The following is a 25,896-nucleotide window of genomic DNA, read 5'->3' as shown; positions in this document are numbered from 1 at the left end:
AGCTGTAATCTCTCTTAATTTGCAGCTGTTAATTTACCTCAATGTGCCTGTGCCTGGTTATTTCCCACTGGTTGGGTGGATGAGATGGAGTTTTTAACCTGCTCTCAGCTTAGGAAAAGCAAATAGATTTTCCCTCCTCAGCAAGAGGGATGCTTTATGGCAGCCTCTGGTCCATGACTGGATTCACACTCTTGGGTTACTTGCTCCTGTGTTTTGGGGCTGGGCAGCTCGCTCCACGGGCACCACATTCCTGTCCCCAGCACAAACCCCACTGCAGGGGAGCAGTGGGAAGGGGAGAGACCTGCTCTGAGTGTGTCACCGAAGCTGGGAGGAAGCTGAGATAATGAAGGTTGTGCACAGATGGAAGGGATGGAGAGGTGGGGAGGAGAGCCAGGCGGCTGTCAGGCGCTGAGAAGAGCTAATTAAGCCCTGTGATGATGCTGGTGGTAGGCTGCCATTATATCCCTAATTCTCTCCAAGTGTCTCGTTGCTGCCTCCCCCTCTCTTCTGTAGCACAGGGCTCAGCTGGCTGGGGATGTAAAAGCTGCAGCAAGTGGCTGCTGCCTGGGCAGGTTGGCTCTGCACCTCACCGTCTGAGCAGGGCTTAGAGGTGCATGTCCTGACCACTCTTGTTCCAGGCTGTGCTGCAAGGGAATGGTGGGACCTGCTTGGGAACAAGGAAGAGGGCTCCAAAGGCCCTGTCCTGCTCTGCCAAAGCCGTTCTGGACTTCACAGAGCAAAGTCCAGGATCAGCACGTGCACGTCATAGAATCATAGACTAATTTGGGTTGGAAGGGACCTTAAAGCTCCTCAAGTTCTAACATTCTGCCATGGGCAGGTACATCTTCCACTAGAGCAGGTTGCTCCAAGCCCTGTCCAACCTGGCTTTGAGCACTGCCAGAAGTGTTCAAATTGTCTTGCTCTAGTTTTCTTTCAATCTTTTAACCCCAACCCACCGTTCAGGCCTTCGGGAGAGCTCTGTCACTCACTGAAGGAATGGCCTGAAAGGCATTTGGTAGTAAGAGGAGCTTTTTTTGTTATGCCACAGTGACTAATCCCTGTGGCTGTGCCCTGCTCCTCTCTGTGCACGCATCCACTCGCAGGCTATAGTCGATGCCTTCATTTGTGTAGCTATGCTGCATTTATGAGTCACAGAGGTATTTGTGTCACTTACGGGTTTTATTCCTGCAGGAGCCTTCAAGACGATCAGATCTGCTTACCAGACATCCACCAATGCCAGCAGCCTCGTCGCTGGTGCCTCTGGGCTGCTGGCTGAGTCCCGGGAGAGCCGCCGGCGCGCTGCGGGGCTGGAGGGGAGCCTGGCAGAGACCACCGCCAAGCTGCTGACCCTGAAGGGCGAGATAGCCTCATCTCCCAACCTGACCCCTGTCATAAACAAGGTGAACACACAGAGCGGTTTGCTGACTTCCCTGCTGCATGTAGCTTGTTTTCAAGGGGGCCCTGTAGCGCTCAGGAGGCAGAATGCTCATTCTGCAGTCGTGCATCTTGCCCCAGAGAGTCCAGCATGGCAAGACAAAGTCTCTGTCCAGAGTGGCATCCAAACAACTTGCTGTTTTGGGACATCAATGGAGAATTTAGGGGAGATGTAAAGGAAATTTTGATGAGCTCTTAGGCAGAAGCTCTTCCCTGTGAGGGTGCTGAGGTGCTGGCACAGGGTGCCCAGAGAAGCTGTGGCTGCCCCATCCCTGGCAGTGTTCAGGTTGGACACAGGGGCTTGAAGCAAGCTGCTCTAGTGGAAGGGGTCCCTGCCCGGAGCAGGGGTTGGGACTGGATGAGCTTTAAGGTCCCTTCCAACCCAAACCAGTCTGGGAATCTATGAGCTGTCTGAGCATCCCTTGCTTGGGGATCACTGATACCAAAGCGTTGCCCACCACCCGCTCCCAGGCACGCACTTCTTCCTCCAAGGACTCTCTCACGTGTCAGTTCTTGTATCTCAAAGTCCCACTTAATTTCTGGATGAGATTTCTTTCATTTCTTCTTTGCTGCTTTGTTATTGCCATGGAGATCCATTTCAGTGTCTCCTAATGCACGGTTGCTGTGGAGACCACCAACCTCCCCTCTCTGCTTTTCAGGGCACCAACACGTTCCCAAGCGACCAGCCTGTACTAGCGCTTGCACTGGCTGTGGGTTTGCATGTACCCCTGGTGCAGTGCACCCTTTGGTGGGTGGTAGCTTTAGAAGATGCTGTGCAATTAAAACCACTGATGTCCAGGCAGGAGGACAGGGTTGTCTCATCCCATTGTCTCTCCCAAAGCAAACTGCACAGGTTGGATGGGGCTTTCCTGCCATGAGGGGAAGAGTTGCTCTCCTGCAGGAAATGTTTGTTCCATGTTGATATGCTGTTACTCTCCATGAGCCACTGGGGTTCAGCTCCTGCTTTGCTCAGGTTTATGCTCCAGCTTGGGGTGGGGAGGAGATGCTGACATCGGTGGGCATTCAGCACTGCTGTACATGTGCATAGCTGTGGCTGCCCTTCTCTGACACACTCATAGGCTCCATTCATTTGGGCTGTGTCTATTTGGGATAGCCATCACCCCACTGGGAAGGGCTGGCTCCATCCTTGTTCCCGTGCAGAGCTCCTACAGCACAAACCCAGCAAGCTCCCCAGCTCCCATGGGGAGGGGATACTGTGATGTGCTGGTTTGCCTCCCTGTGGGTGCCAAGCTCTCCCCAGCCACCAGGTGAGTGTCCTCACTGCCCCATCGCTCTCTTCCTCTGCAGATCTGTGGTGGCTTCCGAGTGGAGACCTGCACTCCTGCCCGCTGTGAGGGGCTGCTGTGCCCACGGGACAACAGCAGTGCCTGCGGGTCCGGCCCCTGCCATGGCATCTTCCCACTGTCCAGGGGGGCCCTGGCCTCCGCTGGGGAAGCTGCCAGGGAATTCCGCAGTGTGAGTGCCCGGCTCCGGGAAACAGCACAGTTGGTGAGTGCGAGCCCATGGCCAGGCCCCACAGTCCATCCCTTGGTGTCAAAGCAGAGGCTGGGGGGCAGTGGAGGATGAGCTGTGGTCCATACCCCATCTCAGCCTGTTTGAGACTTGGTTGGTTGGGCAGCCTCAGGAAATCAGGAATTTCTGAGTGGGAGACTCCCTGCTGTGTGCGTGGGTCCTGCCTCCTTCTCCCAGCACAGGAGCCATGGAGTTAAAGGCATGTGAGAAGCTCTGGAAATGTCACCAGGAAGCCTGTTCTCCTTCTGCTTTGGGATTCATATGGCAGAAGGGCTGAGGTTATCAAAACCTCTCTGTTTCCTCAGGTGCATCTGCGCTAACATTTGATGCAGGATACTAAAGTACATGTGTTAGTGCTCTTGCAGATTCTTTCTATGGCCTCTTGGGTGCTTGCAAAGATAAAGTGAGTTTTCAGAGTAATTCAAAATCCATTTCAAATGTGTTTTAGCGTCCCTCTTTGAGAGCTTCCTTTGGAAATCTAACCCTCAGTCTTCAATATTTACAATCCTTTAAAGCAGTGGCATATTAAGAATGAGCAATAGCATAATTCCGGAGTGCCTTGTCCTGCTCACTCGGAGTTGAAGTAGGGCTGCTGGGATTCCAGATCAAGAAGAAATGGCTCCATCAGGATATTGTCGTTTGCAGATTAAAACAACAGAGACGTCTGCAAAGCAGATTCAAAGCAACACTCGGAGACTCGTGGACCAGATGAGTGTAACACGGACCCAGATAGAAGGAGACGTGCGGCGCATCCGGCAGTTCATCCAGCAAGTTCGAAACTTCTTGTCAGGTAGCACTCTGCAAGCTGTGAAGGATGTGCATGCAGGTCTGTGCAGGGAAAACTCTACTTATAGCTCACCCCAGTTAAGCTCTCTGATATCCACTTCATCTGCACATGGGTATTTACACAGCAAAGACAATGCGCGTCCCCTGAGGCAGCAAGGGAGGGCAGGAAAACAGAGGAGGAATTTCAGCAGTCTGCGTTTGTCAGTGGTTGCAGTGTGGCCAGCTGACTTGCACAGGTTTAACCGAGCTGTCCAGGTCGACCCGAATGAATCCCGGCTGTTTCAGCTGTGTCAAATTCCCTGGGGTGTCCCCAGGACAAACATCCTTGCAGAGACATTTGGAGGCTGCCTGTGAGGGATGTGGGGCAGGAGGTAGCACACGGCCTTGACTTGCTGCACGTGCAGCTTCATGGAGGGGTCTCCAACATCCCTCGAGGAACTGCTCTTGAATGCAACTGAATCAGCAGAAGTGGAAGGCTGTGGAGGAAGCAGTGTTTTGTCTGTAGCATGGACACCAGCTTGCTTGATGTCCTCCTCTTGGCTGCAGTGCCTTGTGCCATCCCCGGGGGCTTGAAGACAAACCCAGCCCCACGGCTGGTTGTCTCTGTGGATCCGCAGTTGGCATTGACCCGGTGCAGACCATTGACCCAGTGTTTTCTGGCCACACTCACTGACCAGAGATAAACAGAAGCTTTTCTCTGGAGCAGACTATTAATCAGTCCTGTAATCCAAGGGGATGACTTATTGTTCACAGACAGATTGTAATAACATAATGAGCCTCATGAGCATTACCCGAATAAGAAAATCAGGTCATTTGGTGCTGCCTGGTGTTAATGATGAGAGAAGATGTTTCTGAGCTAATCGCTGGGCTAATGTCCCTTGGGCTCTGCCTGCTTCTGATTCCTCAGATTTATTAACTGTTATTTGTGAGATCAAAAAAGGTTTGTCTGGAAGCACAACCTCATCTGCTCAGTGAGGTCCGTGCTGGGCTTAGCCGTGGTGTTCTTATTGCCAAATTAAAGGTATCATTTCAGTCCTTTCCTGAAAGTTTTGCTGGTGTGAATGGGAGGTGCACGGAACTCAAGGAGATTAATTCAGGGAGATCCTGGGAGCTATCTGAAATAAAGAGACTGTGTGCATGAGAGCATGCGTGACTGGATGTATGTCTGATCCTCCCTTGCATCTGCACTCCCACCTTTCCCCTCTCCCATTGCTGACGCTGGCTGTTGCTCTGCAGACAGGGACACGGACCCTGCCACTGTCCAGGAAATCAGTGACTCTGTGCTTTCCCTGCGTCTCCCCACGGATGCTGCTGCAGTCCTGAGGAAAATGAGCGAGATCCAAAAGCTGGCCACTAAGCTGCAGTGCCCAGAGAGCATCCTCGCCCAGACGGCTGAGGACATCGCGAAGGCCAAGCAGCTTCAGCAGGAGGCAGAACAAGCCAGGTCGGTTGGGGTTCAAGGGCTTTTTGGCAGCCGAGGTCAGTCAGCTGGAGTGAACGTGGTGGCTCTGAGTTGGGTTGAAACTCAGCTCAGCTGGAGCGGTGCTGACTTGCACAAAGTGAAGTTTTAGGCCAGGATCTTCCATGCCCATACAGTACCTAAAAGAGGGAATCTGCAATCTCTACAAACACCCAATACAAACAAAAACTCTGCCTGCCAAGAATAGATCCTGTTACAGATACAGAATGAGAAGATCTTTACCAAAAATAGTGGAGGCTTTTCTCTATCTCTTGAGTCCCTGTGATGGGAGATGACAGGGTTGCCCTGGTATTACTTGATATTGGTGACCTACATCCTAATTGCACAAGAGAGCAGGAGGAGATTAAATGGGCTATTTGTTTTCTGGGTGAAAGTTGGGAGGATTATCCTGTGCTCCCTTAAAAAGTAATTACAGCGTGTCCTTGTGAATTTGGAGCATCTGCTTTGTCACATGTTGACTTGCAGCAATATCCCAGCAAGAAGGTTAGTGAGATAAGTATGTAAACTCCTTGATAGTGTCAGACACCTGCTTAACCTGCAGGGAGTGATGAGACAAGCTCCATCACCTGGCCTGAATAGTCCCGCTGCAAGCAGGAAAGTATTCACTGAAACTGGTTCAGTGGTTATTGCTTTCCCTTGGATACTTTTTCCTGCACCACTTACAAAATAAAGCTTTCTAACTCATTTGAAGGAAGGTGTTTCTCTCCCCTTCTCAGTTTGTCTCTTCTTTTAGGGCTATGAATGGAACTAACACTTCTCTCCAGAGTGCAGTGTCTCCAGATGTGTGGGTTTGTGGCTTTTGGGGCAGGGAGGTTGCTGTCTTCTCGGTGACAATCCTGTCTTGCTTCTCAAGCTTCCTCATTTTGCCTCTGCAACCTTGACTTTGACTTCCAGCCCATGCAATTATCTACACTTACTCCTGGCTTTTCCCCACATTCCCCCAGGAACCGGGCGAGTGCTGTGGAGGGCAGCGTGGAAGAGGTGGTTGGGAATCTGCAGCGAGCAAAAACGGTGCTTCTGGAGGCCCAGGGTGCTATCAAGGGCTCTGGCTCTTCCCTTCGGTTCATCCAGGAGCGTGTTAATGAGGTAGGTGATGCACGATGACGTCCCAGTAAGGATACTGCGCCCTGCTCACCGCTCCATTCTTTCCCTCTTGGTAGAGTCCTGCAGCAGCACAGCTGGGAAATGGGTCTGGTAGAGGTTTCTCTGTAAAAGTCTCTTCTTTCTGACATGTCTCACGTGTGTGCTTCTCCACATTCCAGTCATGGTCCCCGCTGACATGAGCCCTGTGCTCGGCTGCACAGGGAGGCGTCCCCACTCCCTGCCAAACCCCGCTTAGAATCCTAGAATCCCAGACTGGTTTGGGTTGGAAGGGACCTAAAAGCTCGCCCAGTTCCACCCCCCTGCCATGGGCAGGGTCACCCTCCACTAGAACACATTGCTCGACTTCTGCAATGCATCCATAGGGAAGCGTAGCTGCACAGAGGGGAAAAAACCATCGGGAGTGGGGTTTTGGATGCGATTTCCTTCCTGATGTGGAGCTTTCTGCTTCTAGATCAAGGCCGTTCTGGGGCCAGCCGAGAAGCACGTGAAGGCGGTGGCGGGGCAGCTGGATGGGCTGATGCAGAGGCTGCTGCAGCTGCAGAGCGGAGCGGACCAGAACCGCCTGCGGGCCACGGATGCGGGGCGCACGGCCACGGAGGCGGGCGAGCAGGCCAGGACCGCGCAGCAGGTACCGCACTCGGGCAGGGTGGGCACAGATGTGCTCCTATCTCCCCCCTCGCTGTCACCAGACAGCAAAGCCAGCTGTGTCCTGGCACGTTGTTAGATAAGGTGAGGAGGCTTCCCTGTTCAAGCCGTGGCTTGCACGTTGTTGTGTCGCTTCTAATGAATCTGATGCAGTATCCCACTGCTGCCCCTTTCCAGGACCTCTCTCAATCCTAATGCCCTTTGCTGGAAACTTATTCCTGCCGTATCTCCTGCCTGAGGCAGGGTAGCCCGGTCGGCATCTTTGAGAGGGCATCACAAACTTATGCATTTGCATAAGGTAATGACAAAGCTGTAGCACAGCATCCATTTAATATTTAAAATGGATTCAGCATTAGAAAATCCCCTTCCCCCAAGGCTATTTGCTTGATCCTACCTGGCACTGCTTATTTCCTTTTCCACAGGCTTTTGAACAAGTGAAACAAATGTACACTGAGCTGAAGGGAAGGATGGAGCAGAGCCCAGCTCTGGGAGAGCAGGGCAGCAGGGTGCAAAGCATAGACCTGGAGGCACAGGCTCTGTTTGAGGAAACGATGGCCATGATGCTCAGGATGGAAAGTAAGACTCTTTGTGAGCTCTGTATACCAATCGTATGCACTGGGGAAGGGCTTTTGACTAATGGATGTTTGGAGCAGTCATGTTGGTCTGGGGAGCAAGGGGAAGGCAGGATGTTTGTTTTTCTCACCCTCCCAGAGCTATGCAGGAGGGAGGTGGAGGCTCAGCCCAACCTGATGTGAAGGGCAGTAGCCGTGATGCCTTCCTCCTGTCCATCACCACCTTCCTGCCCTCTCTCCTCAGCTTTAGAGATGGAAATTCAGGAAAGCAACAAGGCTTTGATGTCCAAGTCGGCCAGGCTGTCGGGCCTGGAGGAGCAGGTCGGAAGGATCCGGGATGCCATCAACAAGCGAGTTGCCTACTACGAGAGCTGCTCGTGAGTGAGCTGCCTCCCTCCTCAGCACACACTGACTGGTGTATTTATTCCCGTTTTCCAGCTGCAGTTCTCATGTTCTCCCAGCGTCTCTATTTTTAGCAAACTGAGTTTCTGGACCTCTGGAAAATAGGTGCACTGAGCCAAAGGAGCAACCCCATGGAGAGGGTTAACCTTGGCTGGACTGGCTGGAGCTGCCTGCTGGTTGGAGGAGAAGGGGGAAAGACATGGATCTTCTGTGGCAAATAAAACATCTCCAAAGTTATTTCCAGAGGGGTTTATAAACAAGAAGCTCTTCTTTCTTTCTCTTGTTTTAGCCAATTCAAACTCTTTCAGCTGCATTCAGTTGCTCCAATTAAAACCCTCGTGTGGGGCCTTTGGAAACTTTTCATCTATGCTGCAGTTAATCTGTAAAACTTGCGGTGGCTTCAGTACTTCCCTCTTAGATCTTTCTTCAAATAATCACATCACAGAAATGGAGCACTTTATCTCCAGCATAATTACAACATACCTATATGTATACAAATAAGAGAAAAGCAATCTCCTTCTCAAAGGTGAAGGCAAATGTCTTGTTTGACTTTCTGCCACAATCTGCTTAGTTGCCACATAACGCTGTGCCAGAAAAATACCAGAGGGAGCAGGTCTGCAGATGCACAGGGAATGCTTTAGAAGGGACTTAATAGACCGTTGCCACATCAAATTTCTATGAATAACCAAGAGGCACTTTACAAAACAAAACTCAGCTTTATTAAGCAAGTATTTATTGTGCAATTACAGACTTGGAAGCAGGGAACTTAAACCTTTCTGTGATTATTATCAGACATATGGAGATTGCTAGCAGGTTGTAGCTCTCCTTTTGTAGCTGAAGTGAGAACCGTGCAGCCCGGGCAGCTGGTGGATGCCGAGCTTCTGAGTGCCAAAGCCTGGGGCTATCCAAAATCCAAGATGTGGATAGGGTGAAGATTGTAAAAATGACCTGTCACTGAGTAAAGCTCTGCATGGCTTCGGTTTATAGGATTTACATTGTGCAGTGCACTTATTACGCGTTGGACAACTAAACAGTATACCAAAAACAAAAGCTTACAGCACTGAGCGATGTCGTATGGATAATGTACACTGAATATGCTAGCAGTAGCCTCAGACTTTCCCTTGCCTTCTCCCAGCTTTAATGATCCATAAACACCCCGAGGTCACTGCACTGATGGATTCCTGGGACTAATGTGCTGCTCGTCACCAGTTGGTCGCTGCTCTCTGAGATGCTGCTTCCCGGCGGGACACAGCCTCCTTTCTTGCTTGCACTGTTGATGTCTGGCTTTGAAGTGCAGAAAAGAGTAAAACAGCCCTTCTGTTTCTGCAAGAGACAGGATTTCAGTTGAGGATTGAACTTTGTTTCACTAGGCTGCTACCTTCAAAATGTGCTCTGTTAATAAGCAGTAGCATGGGGGTTAGGAACAGCTTAGATCCCTTTGTGTGCCTTAGTTATAAAGGGGAATTAGATGACTGATCTTTGGAATGGACCTTTCTGGAGCCTGTAGTAGATCTTACTTGCATTTGTCTTTTCTATTAATCCTTTGTATATTACAGTCCCGTTCATACAATCTCATCAGAAGAGAGTGTCATACAAGAAGACAGGAGGTAGCTCACTTTATGTAGCTTTGCACAGCACTATGCTAGCATATGCTCCACTTTGAGGAACATTCTTTATTGCAGGATCTAGCAGCAGTACTTTTTACTGCTCATATACAATGTGGTACCAATCATAACAATTTAGCTAGGCCAGAATTAAGCCAAGCTGTGGTCAAGCAGGACAAAATGTTCATGGTTGTACTATGCTCAGCTACAAAAAACCATCTCCATGCTCCAGTCTCTGACAACAAAGCGACGTAAACTGACCTGCCTGGACCAAACTGGGACAGGGCACGGCCCTTCAGGCTGCAGGGATGCCCTGCCTATGCCCAGCCATGGACCAGCAGCCTGTTGTCAGCCCTTTGCCCATGGTCACAACTGGGACCCAGCTGAAAAGACTTTATCTGAGCTGATGAAGCTGTTTGCTTCCAGTGGGATTCTCACTGAGTAGCTTTGTGTAATTGTAGCACTTGATACGACAGGTCTGTGCCTGGCTGCCTTTCACATGTACCTTGGGCAACCCTGTTGTGATATAAAGGTTGGATTCAGAGTCACTGGACTGGCCTTGGTGGAAGCTGGAAGATGTTTTCTTCCTTGAAAGATGGTTCAGTGAAGGCTTTTCTGTTGCAAAAACCCTTTGAGTTGATGTATTTAATGCACACTCACTCGGCTATTTGTGCCTTTCCCTTTTCCATGCCATAATGGGATTAATGAGAGCAGAAGGTGACTGGATGCTGTGCACTTACCGCTGGTGATGTGGGGAGCCCGGTGCCTGTCTCCTCCTCACATGATCAGGCAAACCCCAGTTTGGCCAGTGCCACAGTGAGAAGAGTGTTTACTGGTTTTCATGGGAACGAGGACTTCTGATTTGAAATGACTGGTTGGGAATGGAAGAGTTGGAAGAGAAAGAGCCAAAAAAGAGAAACAGCAATATTTAAGATCATTCTGCAGGTGAAGGGAAATTGTGGTTTTAATGTAAAGGACATCAGCTGCTGAGTAAAGGACATCAGCACCAGCTGAGTAATTGGCATCAGCAGCTTTAAGCACAGGCAGTCCTGGTTTCTGGAAAGCAAATGTGCTCCAGCCAATGGAGTGTGGCAGCAGAGCCCTGGTGCCTCAGCTCATTGCAGGCTCTGGCAGTTCCTACAAGCACATAAACACTTGGCTGGGTACTGCTACGCAGCTGCCATCAAACCATGTGCTTCTGTCCCTATTCCCCCCTCCTTTCTATCTCCACCTGGGCTGGCAACTTACATGCCAGGCAACTGCTTCCAGAGATGGTATCTGAAGGGGGCCTATAGGGATGCTGGGGAGGGACTCTTCATTAGGGACTGGAGTGACAGGACAAGGGACAAGGGGTGATGGGTTAAAACTTAAACACGGGAAGTTTAGATTGGATCTAAGGAGGAAATTCTTTCCTGTTAGGGTGCTGAGGCACTGGAATGGGTTGCCCAGGGAGGTTGTGAATGCTCCATCCCTGGCAGTGTTCAAGACCAGGTTGGACGAGGCCTTGAGTGCCATGGTTTAGTGTGAGGTGTCCCTGCCCATGGCAGGGGGGTTGGAACTGGATGATCTTAAGGTCCCTTCCAACCCGAACTCTTCTGTGATTCTATGGTTATTCCCATGCACTTTGTTGGAAGTTATGGCCGATGCCTTGGTACCTACTGGGATTTTGCAGACTTTTTAAGCAGCACCGTCTCGGAGCAGAAAGATGTCTTCGTTTTCTCGTGCCCCATGCAGGCAGGACCGCAGCCACAGGAAGTTCTGCTTGGTGGGCTGTGGTTGTCGGGCAGGACCAGGCTGCTGCCGGTGCGCTGGACGGTGGGTCCGGTCTCCGAGGGGCTTTGCGGCTTCTCCTCTCTCATTCTTGTGTCTTGCTCCAGCTGAGCAGGAGGGTTTGGACAGGCCTGAGAGGGGTCCGGAGGCACTGACGTCTCCTTGTCTTCCTCTGGTGTCGCTGGCCGGGTGGCTGCCATGGGTGTGCTGGGTCTGGATGCCTCCGAGGCTTGTGAATCGGGCAGGGGGCTTTCGGCCGCTGCGTGAACGCTCATGTGGAGCTTCCTCATGTGGTGCACAACGGCGGCGGCGTTGAAGGCTTGCTGGGGGAGAAGACAGAACCCCGCAGTGAGCAACTTGCGAGAGGGGTGGCCATGAGGTGGCATCTTGAGGGGAGATGAGCGGTGGCCATGAGGGGTAAGGGGGGCAGCTCTATAGTGTGGGGCCACTGTGAGGGGTGGCTGTGAGTGGAGATCATTAGGAGCAGCCATGAAGAGAGATCGGTTTGCCCTTAGTGACATGGTTTAGTGTGGGCTCGGCAGATGGGCAATGGTTGGGCTCAATGGTCTGAAAGGTCCTTTCCAACCTGGTTGATTCTGTGATTCCATGCCAGGCTGGGTGGGGGCTGCAGGACAAAGGGGATGTCCCCCTGAGATGACTGCACAGTGTGTGGAAAGTGGGAAGTGCTCCTTCCTGGCATAAACACTGTGGTTCCCATTGAGCACAAACTGATGATGTTTCTGGAGATGACAGCCACTTCTACATGAGGAAATCGTGGAGAAAAAAAAAGATTTCATGCAGAAATCATGTAGGAAATTGGCAGTGTTCAAGGCCAGGTTGGATGGAGCTTGGAGCAACCTGCTCCAGTGGAAGGTGTCCCTGCCCATGGCAGGTGGCAGGGGGTTGGAACTGGAACTGGATGAGCTTAAGGTCCTTTCCAACCCAAATCATTCTATGAAATCAGGGGTAAAGTAACCACACTACGAAACAGAGGCTGGCACTGAATTCTGAATGCACTTAAAATGCTGTCACACACATGGTTCCTTTGGCATGCCTTTCTCCACCTAAATTCTTGCTAAAAATCTTGATATAAAGGAAGCACCGATTTATCTTCAAGGCTGAAAGGAGGAAAAGCTGAATTAGGCTCCCCAAAAGATCTGCTGATGGAGCACCCACTTCACTCCCTCACTATTGAAGGCAAATAACCCTTTCCCCCTTCCCTGCGAGGCCACTGTAGTGCAGTGTTTGTGGTGAACCTACCAGTGCGCATTGCAGGAGGGAACCTCAGTCCCAACATGCTATAAACAGTGACTGCATCCAGTTTTCAGGCAGCCCTTGCAGGATCTCAGCTTTTGGGTGCTTCCCCACACAGCTGAAGCCCGGCGTGTTGCTAGATGACAGCAACTGGCATTTGTTAGTGGAATGGCTCTGGGCTTCCACCAGTGAATGACTTACCCTCCATTTGCTCTTTGCAAAGTTTTTCTGGATCTGAGCACTGACAGATGGGTATATGTCACGGTGGAGGGCTGTATTTCCATTAATCCTGCAGATGGGGAGAGAAGAAAATGGGCTCGTAGGCAGATGGCATTTGTAAGGCATTCCACATTCTGGAGGCAACTAACTGCTTTGTACGTTCAATCAGCAATAATTAAACCCCAAGGAGAAACAGCAACAAAATGTAACGCAAACACACACTTCAAAGCTTGGGAAAGCTCAGGGTGGGATCTCTTCCTTGCCTCTGTTTATGGAGGCAAATATGCACAAATTGCATCTTTAATTATTCATCACTTTCTTTCTAAGCACACAAGAAAGAAACACCCAGGGCCATGCGGAGGCAGGCAGTGACGTTAATAACGGGGGCTGAGGAGACACCCCTGTTCCCAGCTATCACTGAGCACGTGGAGCCAGAGGCGGAGGCTGGTAAATCCCTGTCCACCAGCCCCTGCCGGGGCCCTGATGCTCTCACCATGGGTGCCGCAGGGCTTGCTCACAGGTAAACCTCGTGCTGGGGTTCTTCTCCAGTAAATGTCTGATGAAATCCTTGGCTGGGTGGGAGGGGAGGAGAAAGAAGCACAGAGAAAAAGGTTATTTTCTGCTTGTTCCAGGATACGAGCCTAACGGGGCATGGCAAAGGCTAGTGGTAAACATCACAAAGGTCGGCCTCAAGAAGGTGCTGTACTGCTTCGTTATGTCGTTAAAGGGAGATGTTTGTGCTGAAAGGCTCCAGGTGAAAAAACATTAAACTTCACATTTAACTACATTAATCTGAGTTCACCTAAAACATAACGTGAAAAACCATAAGAAAGTGCAAACTGAGCAGATTTAGAAGTTGCCTTGCAGAGCCCTTATCCCTCCCTTATTTTTCTTCCCTTAGTTTGCAGGGAGGATCGCAGTGGTTGTTATTAAGTCCTGACAAACCTCCTGCTACTTTTGTTGTATATATCAAAGACTGATGTTCAAAACACGCTGCTAAGGTGCTGGTTTCAGTAAACTCCATGCAGGTGAGCTACACGGGCAGGTTCGTCTGGTGGAAGGGTGCAGCGGTGACTGACGTGGCTCGTTGTGTTGCTGTAAGGAAGTGTGACTTGATGGGGTGAAAAGGAAAGGGGAGAAGAAGAGAACCCCCATGCAAACAGGAAAACAAGGTGAAAAACCTGGAGTTCCCTTATTTCCAAGGGAAACCTAAGCCCACTCTGAGCTCACTAGGCATTTATTAAAATCAGAGCTACATTAACAGAGGCTTCAGCCTCTGCGTTGCAGGAAGGATTCAAAGCACCCCAAACTCTGCCAGTGCAGCCTGGCTTTGCTGTCATCACGCCTCTGCTGTGGTGGTGGGAGCCTCTGCAATCACTTCCCACATCTAGGGGTTCACTGCTGTGTGCGTGAATCAGTTCAAGACTTCATCCTTTCCTATCCCTGCTGGGGATGTCAAAGATCACAGGGCTCTGGATTGCAGCTTTACCTGATGCGGAGATATCATCCCAAAACGGAGACTCAAACTCATAGTAGCCTTCCTTAATCTTTTCAAACAGTTTGGATTCAGTCTCTTCGTAGAAAGGAGGATACCCACACAGCCTGGAACAGAGCAGAAAGCCAGTGGTCCTTCAGTGCTGGCATCCACAGCAGCCCGGCAGACAACACAAGTGAGTAACAGAGGAGGCTGTTTTATCCACCCATCTGTCCCTCACATCTAAATGTGTTGGTAAAGCTGCAGAAAAGAGTTAAAAACTTAACTGCAGCAGCAAAAGGACAAGGCCACAGCTGGTACATAGCTGCATGGTGTGGGAGGAAATGAAACAAAAAGTACCAGGGAAGATTGAATGATATTTGTAGGCAACTGGAAAAAAAAACAACCCAACAAAGCATGAGGCACATAATAGAGAAAATGTGATTCCTTTCATCTCCACTCCAGTGCTTGATTCCCCACATCCCTTTAATTTCTATGCTCTAGTGAATCTGTGCAAAGGAAGAACACAGCGCTGCTGAATACCCGCAGCAAAATGGGAGGTCCAGTATCGCCTCCGCTGGCACTGCTGCTCTGCAGAGGTGTATGAAGCGATGGAGGAGTGGGGAAATAAGTGGGATGTTGTTTGCTCTTACTCACAGGATATAGGTAATGACTCCGATGGACCAGCAGTCTACGGCTTTGCTGTATGGCTTCTGGGCAAGGACTTCAGGGGCTGCAGAGCAGCAAAACCAAAGGACAATTCTAAGCAATAATAACTTATCCAATACAAGGAAAATCAGCAGTTTCTTGTACACTTGGCCTCTGAGGTGCCACAGAATGGGCCACTAACAGCCCCATTCCCCAGCTGGATTTTGTCATTGAATGGAAGTACCACAGACAATTTCTGCCTGCATCCTGAGGTTTTAACCAGTAAGCTGTGCACCCAATCTGGTGGACATTACACAAAATCCCATGGTGTTAAAATGATTTTTGTATTTTTTCACTACATGATTCATGCTGAAATCGATTGCTCTGAAAATTATCCTTTTCTTTGCACTTTTGAACAATTTGAGCTTTTTTCAGTCTCTGCACTCATTTGTAACCCAGTCTTTATGTGGTCCACGCACTGCATCTGTGACTAACACGCTGTTGTTAATAATGACAAGGTTTTTTCCTTTCTGCTACACAATGCACTGCACATGCACAACCCTTGTTTTCCAGACAGTCCACCAGCACCAGCCCATTCCTGGTCCCTGGCTTACCAACGTATCCCGGAGTCCCACAGGCAGTGGACATGATGCCGTTCTGTTCCATTTTAGACAAGCCAAAGTCCGTGATCATGATTTTGGAGTTCTCTTCAGGAGTAAGGTAAAGAAGGTTTTCAGGCTGCGAACACACAGTGGTTAGAGGTTGGAATGTGTGGTGGAAAATGGGGAAGCCAGGGGCAGAGGTCGTGAAGCTCCAGTCACGTCAGCTCCGTGGGGTGCTGCTGTTGCTGAGGGACAGGTCTCACCTTCAAGTCCCGGTGAACTATCCCGTTTTCATGGAGGTACTTCACGGCTGTCAGGACCTGGTGGATCACCACACTTGCATCCTTCTCGGTGTAAACTCCTCGTTCCAAAATGCGGTCAAAGAGCTCTCCCCCAGATACCCTGTGGGAATGGGAGTTCAGAAAGGAGAAGACTGAAAAGGTAATGAAACAGAGCAAATCATGCTGTTGTGTTGGGCAAGCCAACTTTCTGGTCCTTGTACAACTCTACCTGCAGCAGAACCTGGCCTTGAGCAGCAGTTTTTTTGTGAGGCTGATGGATGCTCTTGGATGCAATTTCAGGGTACCAGTGAAGTGTTAGTGGGAAGCCCAGGGAACTTGGGTAATTTACAAGGCAAATCCCAGCAGGTCTGAGCTGCAGGCATCCAGCAGAGTCTCCAGGCTCTGCTACACAAGCGGAGATGTGGGGATTTTTGTGTGATTGCTTCCTTTAGCTAAATTTGCAAGTTAGCAGTAGCAGCCTGGTGCTTGGAGCTGGTGCCCACAGCGAGCTGCTTTCTCTGCAGCTGACATGTTGCCCATTTTCATTTCTAGAAACCCTGCGTGGCACAGCTTTAATTAGAAATGCTTCTGTCTCTGCCCTGCTAAACTGTGCTGAATTAATTTGCATAAATAGATCCTAATCTTGGTTTAGAAACTTGCTGCTAAAACCAACATGGGCTGAGGTCCTGGTTAGTTCAACCCATGCGGCTCTCGCCTCCTTAGTGAGGGGTGTTTGGGCATGCAGCTTTTACATGGGAGGGACTCTGGTGTGTAGGTGGGGAAATAGGGTACATCATCCTCGTCCTGCCACTCTTCTTCCTCTGTGGCCCTCAAAGAAGTGGCTCTGCTGATACTTACAGCTGCATGACCAGGTAGAAGTGGGTTGTGCTCTCATAAATATCTTCTAAAGTCACGATGTTTTCATGCTTTATTCTGCAAAGATAGATCACAGAATCACAGAGCAGTCTGGGTTGGAAGGGACCTCAAAGCTCCTCCAGCTCCAACCCCTGCCACGGGCAGGGACCCCTTCCATAGAGCAGCTTGCTCCAAGCCCCTGTGTCCAACCTGGCCTTGAACACTGCCAGGGATGGGGCAGCCACAGCTTCTCTGGACACCCTGTGCCAGCGCCTCAGCACCCTCCCAGGGAAGAGCTTCTGCCTAAGAGCTCATCTCAGTCTCCCCTCGGGCAGGTTCAGGCCATTGCCCTTGTCCTGTCCCTGCAAGGATGTATGGCTCTGTTGGGGTTACAAACCCAGCCAAGGAATGAGGGCAGAAACTTTGCTAATCTGCTAATTCACAGTAACATTTATACATCCTTTAAAAAGAAATATATATTATTACTGTAGAGCCACACACCTTAGGAAAAGATATTTGTCCCACTTTACATTACAATGTCTATATACTCACTTTTTCAGCACTGCTATTTCATTCTCCAAGCTGCTGTCCCTTGTGAGAGGAGACTTCTTGATGCATTTCAGAGCAAAGAGCTTGCCAGTGCTTCTTTTCTTCACTAGGAAAACTTCAGAAAAGGCACCTCTGCAGAGAGGAAAAGGAGTTGGATTTCAGCAGCGGCTGCTGCTGTGAACTGGGAGAATACTCACAGAGAGAAAGAGGAAATAGCAAGAAAAAGCAATATGGTAGTAATTTAAGTGGATGCTGATCATAGACCTCGAAGGTCTATGATTCAAGGCCAGGTTGGATGGGGCTTGGAGCAAGCTGCTCTAGTGGAAGGTGTCCCTCCCGTGGCAGGGGGTTGGAACTGGATGAACTTTGAGGTCCCTTCCAACACAAACTGTTCTGTGATTCTATGCTCTCCAGCAGCCCCAAACTTAGGACATTCAGTGCAAGATTTAGATACCCCCTTTTCCCCCAGTTTTCTCTGTTCATAGTGAAAAGCTTAATTTTACGTTGTCCATCACAAAGCTGTGTTGAGGTACCGGACAAAAAGGACCCCTGCAATGAAATGAAATCCCATTCTTCAGGTCCATCTGTGGAGGCAGCCAAGTGAGTGTGCGAGGCTGTGGGTGAACTTCAGCTGTGCTGGGTTTGGAGCACACCTCGGGGGAAGCAGCTGGCAGACAGGGTTTGAGCCCGCACCTTGGGTGCATGCAGGAGGAGGCATCGTCCATGGTCTCTTATTTACTGCCTTTCAGGGCACTGCTGCTCTTCAGCCTGTTGGGACTGGGGGAATTTTCCCAGGCCAAGTGAGGGGCTGCATCCGTAACCACATCACTAACAGGTGTGTGCAGCTTGGCTCCTTGTTGGGGTAAACATCCCCTATGGAAAGATCCCAACAGCCTCCACTCTAACCGAAATTCCTGCTTAATACAAACCATACTTCCTCCAAGCCCCCATGGTCTTAAAGCAGTCCTTCCCTTGTCCTGGTCAGCATTGTCCCGAGGGCTGAGCTAGCTGAATTGCATGAGAGAGCCCAGTTAGGTTGCAGTTTGGGTATATCAACTAATGTGCTGTGTATCTAAAGTGCAAAATAACCAGGTAACATCAGTTAATATTTTCATTTAGCATTCTCTTTTCTGCTAATACCTGTGTACCCTTAGTGACAATGTGACAATGAGTGTCTTGTATGTTCCTGATAAAGGTTCAGTGCAGCAATGAGCAGGTATTTATAACATGCCTAAAGCTCGTAATCCTGTTAAAGGTCTGTCTCAGGCAGCTGAGCACACGTGTCAGGACAGTGACAGTGCATACTTGGCCAGGCTGGTCCTCAGTAATCCTCATCAAATGGGCAACAGATTAATTGATGGCAGTTAAAGGGAACTTGGCACTGAGTCTGCAAAGTCAGGTAGGGAGCTGGAGGGCAGGGTGAGGAGGGTGAGTGCAGTGGAAGCATCTTCTTGGTTGGGTTGGGATGCTATTGCAGCAAACCCAGCAAACAAAGGCTGTATCTCCTGTAACCTACTAAGCAAAGAACCCAGCGTGCTGTGCAGACAGACTGGAACATGGAGCTGTTGCCCTCTGGCTCATGTGTCTTTGTTAGTGAGTGGCAGCCGGTGGTGCTGCTGGTGATGGGGAGCAGGAGCCTAAGGCAGCTCCTCACTTGGCTCTGCTTTCCTCCTCCTCCTCCTCCAGTGGGGCCCTAGGTGCTGCTGAAACAATGTGCAAGCCCATTGGGGTTGTGAGGAATTGGCTGTGGCAGGGCTGGTTCCTAGCAAGGAAAAAACCAACCCAAACCCCAAACCAACACCCCGAAACTCATAGATTTTCTGATGAATTTAAACCTTTGCTTCACTCAGTCAATAATACGTAATAGTATTCTCTCTTCTGACCCAAAAAGGTGGTGTTGAGACCTTTTCCTTGTTTCTCCTCTGAAGGTTGTTTTATGGAGATGCCTTTCAAGTACCTCAGAGCTCGCAGGGAATAGGCAGGGACATTCCCATTAAGGTCGCTAATCCAGCAGTGGTGGATGCTGGGGGAAGGTGATAGCAAGTTTCCAGGTACTTTTAGGTCCTGGATCTTCATTTATATTCTTCAGCCAGCTCAAGTGGTGCATGTGGGAAAAAATCCCAATTTCTAATGCTGAATTTTCCTGTTAATGCAATAGTAGGAAATGAACAACCTACAAATCAGATGCTGGGGCATCTGTTCTATATATCTGTCCCAAACAGTTTATAATAATTATGCCCCTTATTAAAAAATGATGACTCAACAAGTTGGCTGGGAGAGAACAAAGGTTTTTTCCAACCTCATTCCTTTGGGGAAAGCTGCTGGATAATTTAACTCCTTTCCGAGGCTGACCAGGGACATAATGATTTAAAATGGCACCGAGCTCCGGAGTAGCTGTTTTGTGGGAGCTTTGCTGTGGGTTCTCAAGTCACAGAAAATGTGGCCGTGACAGAACTCACTGGTGGAGGTAATTCAATTCCACCTCCGCCACCTTGGGAATGTTGTCGTGTCTCATGCACATGAATAGGCAAATTAAGCAGTTAACTCACACAGAAGTATGGTACAACTCGAACATCCTTGTTCTTGTTTCATCCCCCACCTGAGTCAGGGTTTGAGCTAAATAGATGATGTATTATTAGGATACCTCTCTCAGAGCCATCCCCTGACCTTGCTTGACCTTGCAGCCGCAGCGGACCAGTGCACCCAGCAGGAAAAGAGCAAAACTGAACTAAAGCTGCCACTCAGGCTTGGAGGGCCAGGAGGAAAGGGCAGAGCTGGCCTGGAGCCGTGCTGCGGGGCTGGGTGGGAAGGAGCCGCTTTGGTGCTGCTTGGCAAGTGCAAGCCATGAATCAGAGCAGCAGCGACGGGCACCAGCCCCTCACCTCGAGACTGGGGCTTGGCTCAGAGGGGGTCGGGTTCTTGTGACATTGGCCCAGGTTGGAGTCGCTGCCTGGGGCTGGGCAGGCAGTACCTGGCCGTGGCCCTGGCTGCAGAGCAGCTCTGGTACTTACGATCCCAGGGCCTCCATGAAAATGAATGTTTTTCGGATGTTGCTCGTCTGTTTCTTCCAGGAGCTGCTGTCATCCTCTTCCTTGCGACCCATCTCCTCCAGAGTGGAAGCAGGGGACGCTGTGAGGAAGAGGACAAGGAGAGGTGACTGGGGTGGAGGGTGCTCGCGTGAACAGGCTAGCTGGATTCGGGATGCTCTGAGGGGTGCTGGCTTGGCAAGGGCAGTCAGACTTTTCAAGCATGAGAAATTCTGTGCTGGTTTTGCTACTCACGACTGCTTGTGCTGACCATGTCCCTGCTGTTATGTCCTGCTCCAGCCTTCAGTGCAGCCTAGTACCAGCTCAGCTGGGTAGGAACTGGTGACCATATGGTAATCCTCTGTTGTCAGTACACTCATTTAGCACGTGTTGGCAATTACAAATGTTTATGTTATGCTTCATATTTAGTGGTTAAAAAAGCCCTGCTGAATGGTTGCTAATTTTAACTAAAGCATCTATGACTTAATGGATTACAAGTTAGGTGCAACCAGCAATGGAGGTGGATTATAGTTTAGCTGCTTTATTGCTCAAATAATAAATAGTTTAAAAGAGCTCGTGACTGCAGGGAGGGGAACTGATACAAAACATTCTGTTGCTGTGTCTTGTGCAGTTTGCGCTGCTGTCACCTTTTATTTGTGTTAATTGACAGATTGCTTCTGCTCTGAGTCACAACCTTCCCCCTGCCTTGTGTTCCCAGGGAGCTGATGTGATAGCAGGGTGCCGGCAGGCTGCTGAGAAGGCAGAGAGATGCCCAGCTTTGTGCCCTGTCTGCTCACGGGACGCTTGACCTTGGTCAGGTCCCAGCTCCCCACCGCTAAGCTCTTTAGAGTGCAGGCTGGGCAGCAGGGCTGTAATAGAGAAAGTAACAGTGTCTGCCTGCGGGGAGCTCACCGGAGCAGTGGGGGACTTAGTTAGGGCTTACACAAGGTCTGGGAGGTGTGAAATGTTATACAAGCATCTAAGAACTCTTAATGAGATCAGGTCTAACAGATCTACAGATCTGGAAGTAGCTGGAAGGTGAGAATGAAGCCCCCAGGCTAGACAAGAATGTATGAAAGTAGTGGCTTGTCCATGCTATCGGGGTATGAAAGAAATGCACTGAAAATATCCCCAGGCAGGGGGATGCTGGGTGGTGACAGCAGCACCCTTGGCATGGGGAGCATCCCCTTGGAATGTGGAGCACCACACTTCCTGAGAGCAGCAATGGCTGCACCAAAGCCTGTGGGACGCAGCTGAGCCTTTGAAAGGCAAAGCACAATCTTAGGTGGAAAAATAAGTGTTTTGGGAAAGGCAGAAGTATTAAAGCAGCAAAAAAAGCTGGAAGAGCTTGTTTCAAGACAGGCAGTTGAGATAACTGAGTTCCTCCTGTACCTAGTTCATCTCCTGAATTAGCATGGGCTCAGGGTTTCCAGCTCCTTGACCCAGTTTTTTAAAGGTTAATTTGACATTATTGAAACCAGAATTGATGCACTTGTAAACAGTTGAAGGCTTCAGTCCATAAAGCCACCAAAGGCCAGTGTGCGCTTGACCTTTATTTACCTTCTAGATTGTGATGCATGTGTAACCCTTAGAAATGCAACTCCTTATAAGACCCAGCCATCCCTTCCTGTTTAGAATCAGTGCGGATCAAAAGTTCTTCACAAAAAAACCTTTCTGCCAACACCTTGAGCCCCCAAATGAAGTTTTCTTTTGCAGCCATTTGCCCACCCCAGATCTCAACAGATCTGGACGGTCACGTCAGGAGGATTTTCAGCAGAGGCATTCAGCTGCTGGTGGAAGGTGAGTTTTATCCACTTGAAGCAATTCTCAAATGCGTGATGCCAGTGTGGTGTTGAGTGATGGGTAAGATTCAGATGCCCTCTCCATGTCCCAGCTGACTGTCAAGCAAAGAATAGGAAGTATAAAATAAACCAAACCCAAGTAGGTCAGCCTGGCCCCAGGGACAAACAGTATTTTAGTCTCTGTTCCTGTGCAGCCCTTGCACTGAAGCACAGCCCAGTTGTCATGGGGGGCAGGCCAGTAGCAGCACAGTGCAGAGGAATCCCTCCTGGGATTAAACATTCTCATGTTAAATTCCTTGTGAATTGAACAAGTTTCTCTTTAAAAGGGATTTTGCTTCCAAAGGAAGGTAGTACCGTGTTTTCTTCAGTCTCCTGTGAATCATCTGCTCATCTTATAGTTCCTCCTTCTGTCACTCTCTGTGTACGGCATTTGGTTTTGCTGGTATCTGGAGGAAAGGCTGGATGAGCAGCTCTGACTCCCTACACGTGTATTTGATTTCCTGCTTTCTCAGTTTCTCTGTGCCATCATGAGCCAGTCATTTCCTGCCTCCCCTCGCCTTTCTGCGAGGAAGGGGAGTAAAGTGCTGCTATTTTGGGAGCACAATAATGAAATGTTTGAATTGCCTAAAATGTAAAGCTGCATACGTGCTCGGTTGATGAATACTTGCTCACCTTCCTCCTTCCCCATCTTGCATCACATTCTTCTCAATACCTATTCCTTATTCCTCTTTTGATGCATAGAAGAGCGTATGCAGAGGGGCATGGTGCAGGACACAGAGTCTGGTTGTGACTGTAGGATTATGAGACCTGGTTGAGCCACTTGTTGCACTTTGCAGCAGTTTGTGAGACTGCAGTGTCCGATATATTTGTTGTCTGGGGTTTGTTATTTATTCAGGCTCTGGCCCAACAATGTCCTAACCTTTCTCAGCACTAGTACACAGTGCATGGATAAACGGGGTTTAAGCTACTTTTATCTATTTAGTTGAATAAACTTTATGGAGTAGAAAACATTGTAAGAGAAGTTGGGCAAACAGACTTTGTGCTTGGACTGGCAGGTTTTCCTGCCAGGTGATGTATCCATCCGTGTGCCTCCATCACACTCCTGACATCCCTTGGTTGGCAGGTCCACCCTGGCACCCTGGGCATCCCCCCAGCTTGGTGGGCATGACTTCCAGGCATGGCAGTGGGATGCACGGATACAGCACACCCAATATGCACTTGAAAAATACTGCATTATTTTGAACACCCAGTGCAGAGAAGGGTCCCTGTTTGCTCTTTCACCCATTCACCTTGTGACAGTGCAAGAAGTGTGTTAAGATTGCATAATAAAGTGGAACTACTTGTTAATTAGACCTGAGGTAAAGACCTTTGGAGATGAAAGTGAGGTACTTAACGTTGCTGTAATCTGTTTAGTTTCCCTCTTCCCCATCACAACAAACCAAGCAATATATGCAGGATTTCAGTCTGATAAGTATATGCTGAAAGTAGGAAACAGTTCCAATATTAATGCCTATCCTTTGGGCTCTTCTACAGACTAAGTCAATAAATGTGGCTGCTATACTCAGTCTGCTCCAGCAAATGACACATCATTGCTTAGAACGTAATGAATGTTATTATGACCTTGCTTAAATATTTCCTGAAGGAATTTGTTCTACTTTCATATCTCTCAGTAACAAATCCATCTGCAGACAGACACTCTGCTTCTGAATGGATTATACTGCATTAGCAAAATTATTGTGAGACATGATTAATAGTCTTGTGACAAAGTTCCATGTGGAGGGGGAAGACACATGCTGCTTTCATGATTTTGCCTTTGGAATGGGCAAGAAGTTGACAGAGAATATAAAATCAAAAGGCTTTGCTTTTAAAAATACACCAAAACAAGCAATCTGCATGTGAATGAATGAACTGCCAGGCCAGCCTCTGTGCTCAGGGACAAAAGAAATGGAAAACACGAGCTCGCCATTAAAAACAAATCCACGTTAAGCATCTTGTATTCATCCCACCGCTCCATCGGTCCAAAGGCAGCGCATGGAGTTGAACACTTGCAAAAATCACCATTTTCATTGTAACCGTTTCAGATGCCTTTAAATACTTTGGGAGTAAAAGGTGAGAAGGCAGCTTTCTATGAAATTGCTAAATACGAGAGGTGCAGGATCCGAGGCTGAGAGCCTGTGCAGAGAAGTCCCCCAGTATTTCCCTGTTACTAGACAAAATCCCACTTAAAACCCCCCATGTTAACCAGAATCCCACCTGCTCCCCTGCACAGCACAGGCAGGAAAAGCAAATGGCTATTAAGGAAATGCTGTGTTGCTTACCCAAGTCAGCCAAACAAGGGAACTTCTGTCTGCTGCTGCCTCTGCTCGGCTCCCGCGGTCTGGAGGGATTAGAGCTCGCCTGGGTGCTCACGGGCAGTGGGGAGGAGGAGATGCTCCGCTGTGATGGTAACCGGGGAGCGCTTCCAGAGGAGTGAATTGCCAGGAGCACGAGCTGCCTGTGGGTGTGCGTGCACGTCGCCGTGGATAACGGCAGCGGTACCTGGCAGCGCGGACACGGGAGCACGAGAGCTTCGCCGGGGGACCCCGAGCTGCTGCTGCTGGGAGAAGCGGAGCACAGTGAGCAGCGGGGGCTGCTCCTCGCATGCACCCAGCTGGTACTGAAATGTTCCTGGGTGCAGGGCAGAAATCATTCGCCTTAACCACAGAAACGACTTCTGGTAGTAGCAAAAATCATGGAATCCCAGGCTGGTTTGGGAAGGGAGCTTATAAAGCTCATTCAGTTCCCACGGGCAGGGACCAGCTTGCTCCAAGCCCCTGTGTCCAACCTGGCCTTGAGCACTGCCAGGGATGGGGCAGCCACAGCTTCTCTGGGCACCCTGTGCCAGCGCCTCAGCACCCTCACAGGGAAGAGCTTCTGCCTAAGAGCTCGTCTCAGTCTCCCCTCTGGCGGGTTAAAGCCATTCCCCCTTGTGCTATTGCTACATGCCCTTGTGCCCCATTTCCTTTTGTTGGGAGTTCTGCAGGGCCACGCAAGATGGATGGGGGTTCCCACCAGGATGCTCTGGCACCCCAACCCTCTCACCTGCAGCACTGGGAAGATGATGCTCTCCACCATTTTTACATGGCACATTAAACCATGGAGAAAAAGCACTGCAGCAGGGCTCAGTCTCCATCACTGGAGTTCTGACTGTTTTAAACCATACAGTAGCTCTGTTTTGACTTTCAAAACCTCTGTGTGTGTGTGCCTTCCCAAGAAGCACAGCACATATGAATATAGGAAATAATAATTCTTTGAATTTTCTCTATAGTGGAGAATTTTTCGATGGCAATAACAACTTTACTGACTGCACTCCGCTGATTTACACTGCCATCTAGAATAATGCATGAAAGAAGTACCCATCATTGTGCAGTTTAGTTTTATATCAGGAATAAATCAACTCTGAGGCAATACTAGAAAATCACATTATTTTTCTTAATACTTTCGTCTTCAGTAGCTTCATTCCCTGGCGATGGCTGTTTGGTTTTCTTCATTTGTTTGCTGCTGGGCTCCAGCCCTGTAACTCTGTTGTGTTAGGGACTGTGGTCAGAATTCCTGGATGTGGATTTGAATGTGAAGGTTTTCTTTAGTGCCAGGTTTCGGTGGAATCTGCATTGATCCGATAGCTTGAAACCTTTGTGCCTGTGGTGCTTGGTGCCCTCCTGTGCCCGGCTGTGGGCTGCTCTGCTGCTGTGCCTGAGAAGGCTGCTGGCCACTTCTGCCTCTTGTTTTCATTCCCATCTATTGATTCCACTTTTAAAACATTAAAACAACTGAATGCTGTCAGTATTATTGTCTCTATGGTGCTCAGTTCTCAGCT

General features: G+C 49.5%; 2 protein-coding genes and 1 long non-coding RNA gene across 6 annotated transcripts in view; 2 read left to right on the top strand and 1 right to left on the bottom strand.

The window, feature by feature from the left end:
- LAMB3 (laminin subunit beta 3) overlaps positions 1-8,213 on the top strand; it is a 28,673-nt gene extending 20,460 nt beyond the window's left edge. For all 3 annotated transcript variants that reach the window (XM_057400734.1, XM_057400733.1, XM_057400732.1), the window contains 8 exons: positions 1,192-1,400; positions 2,743-2,943; positions 3,613-3,757; positions 4,990-5,197; positions 6,178-6,319; positions 6,789-6,965; positions 7,405-7,558; positions 7,799-8,213. In XM_057400734.1, the coding sequence (XP_057256717.1) occupies positions 1,192-1,400; positions 2,743-2,943; positions 3,613-3,757; positions 4,990-5,197; positions 6,178-6,319; positions 6,789-6,965; positions 7,405-7,558; positions 7,799-7,935 (1,373 nt within the window). In that variant the 3' untranslated portion in view covers positions 7,936-8,213. The remainder of the gene's footprint in view (positions 1-1,191; positions 1,401-2,742; positions 2,944-3,612; positions 3,758-4,989; positions 5,198-6,177; positions 6,320-6,788; positions 6,966-7,404; positions 7,559-7,798) is intronic.
- A 439-nt stretch (positions 8,214-8,652) lies between these two features.
- On the bottom strand, positions 8,653-24,643 carry CAMK1G (calcium/calmodulin dependent protein kinase IG). 2 transcript variants are annotated; one of them, XM_057400711.1, is made up of 13 exons: positions 24,359-24,643; positions 20,224-20,341; positions 17,216-17,344; positions 16,667-16,741; positions 15,791-15,929; positions 15,540-15,663; positions 14,935-15,010; positions 14,293-14,405; positions 13,297-13,375; positions 12,786-12,873; positions 11,220-11,653; positions 10,301-10,431; positions 8,653-9,348 (listed from the first exon to the last, which is right to left on the bottom strand). In XM_057400711.1, the coding sequence occupies exons 2-12, from the start codon at positions 20,313-20,315 to the stop codon at positions 10,338-10,340; spliced, it is 1,443 nt and encodes a 480-aa protein (XP_057256694.1). In that variant the 5' UTR covers positions 20,316-20,341; positions 24,359-24,643; the 3' UTR covers positions 8,653-9,348; positions 10,301-10,337. The 2 variants fall into 2 exon arrangements, with proteins under 2 accessions (XP_057256694.1, XP_057256693.1); XM_057400710.1 differs by having other exon boundaries at positions 8,653-9,279.
- LOC130594680 (uncharacterized) overlaps positions 21,478-25,896 on the top strand; it is a 93,974-nt gene continuing 89,555 nt past the window's right edge. The window contains exon 1 of the long non-coding RNA XR_008971139.1: positions 21,478-22,038. This is a non-coding gene — a long non-coding RNA (uncharacterized LOC130594680). The remainder of the gene's footprint in view (positions 22,039-25,896) is intronic.

The sequence above is a fragment of the Pezoporus wallicus genome, unplaced genomic scaffold (assembly GCF_028554395.1).
Source record: "Pezoporus wallicus isolate ANWC-B61680 ecotype Strahan unplaced genomic scaffold, APGP_CSIRO_Pwel_v1 scaffold_7736, whole genome shotgun sequence".
NCBI classification, from domain to species: domain Eukaryota; kingdom Metazoa; phylum Chordata; class Aves; order Psittaciformes; family Psittacidae; genus Pezoporus; species Pezoporus wallicus.
The sequence above is the reverse complement of the archived record's forward strand: the minus strand, read 5'-3'. Positions and strand labels throughout refer to the sequence as shown.

Excerpts from the sequence above, each read along its gene's own strand:
- CAMK1G (XM_057400711.1), bottom strand. The coding sequence starts at position 20,315 with ATGGGTCGCAAGGAAGAGGATGACAGCAGCTCCTGGAAGAAACAGACG. Across the intron at positions 13,376-14,292 it reads GGATGATATCTCCGCATCAG|CCAAGGATTTCATCAGACAT; the intron begins GTAAAGCTGCAA and ends CCTCCCACCCAG. Across the intron at positions 12,874-13,296 it reads CAAGCCCTGCGGCACCCATG|GATTAATGGAAATACAGCCC; the intron begins GTGAGAGCATCA and ends CCCCATCTGCAG.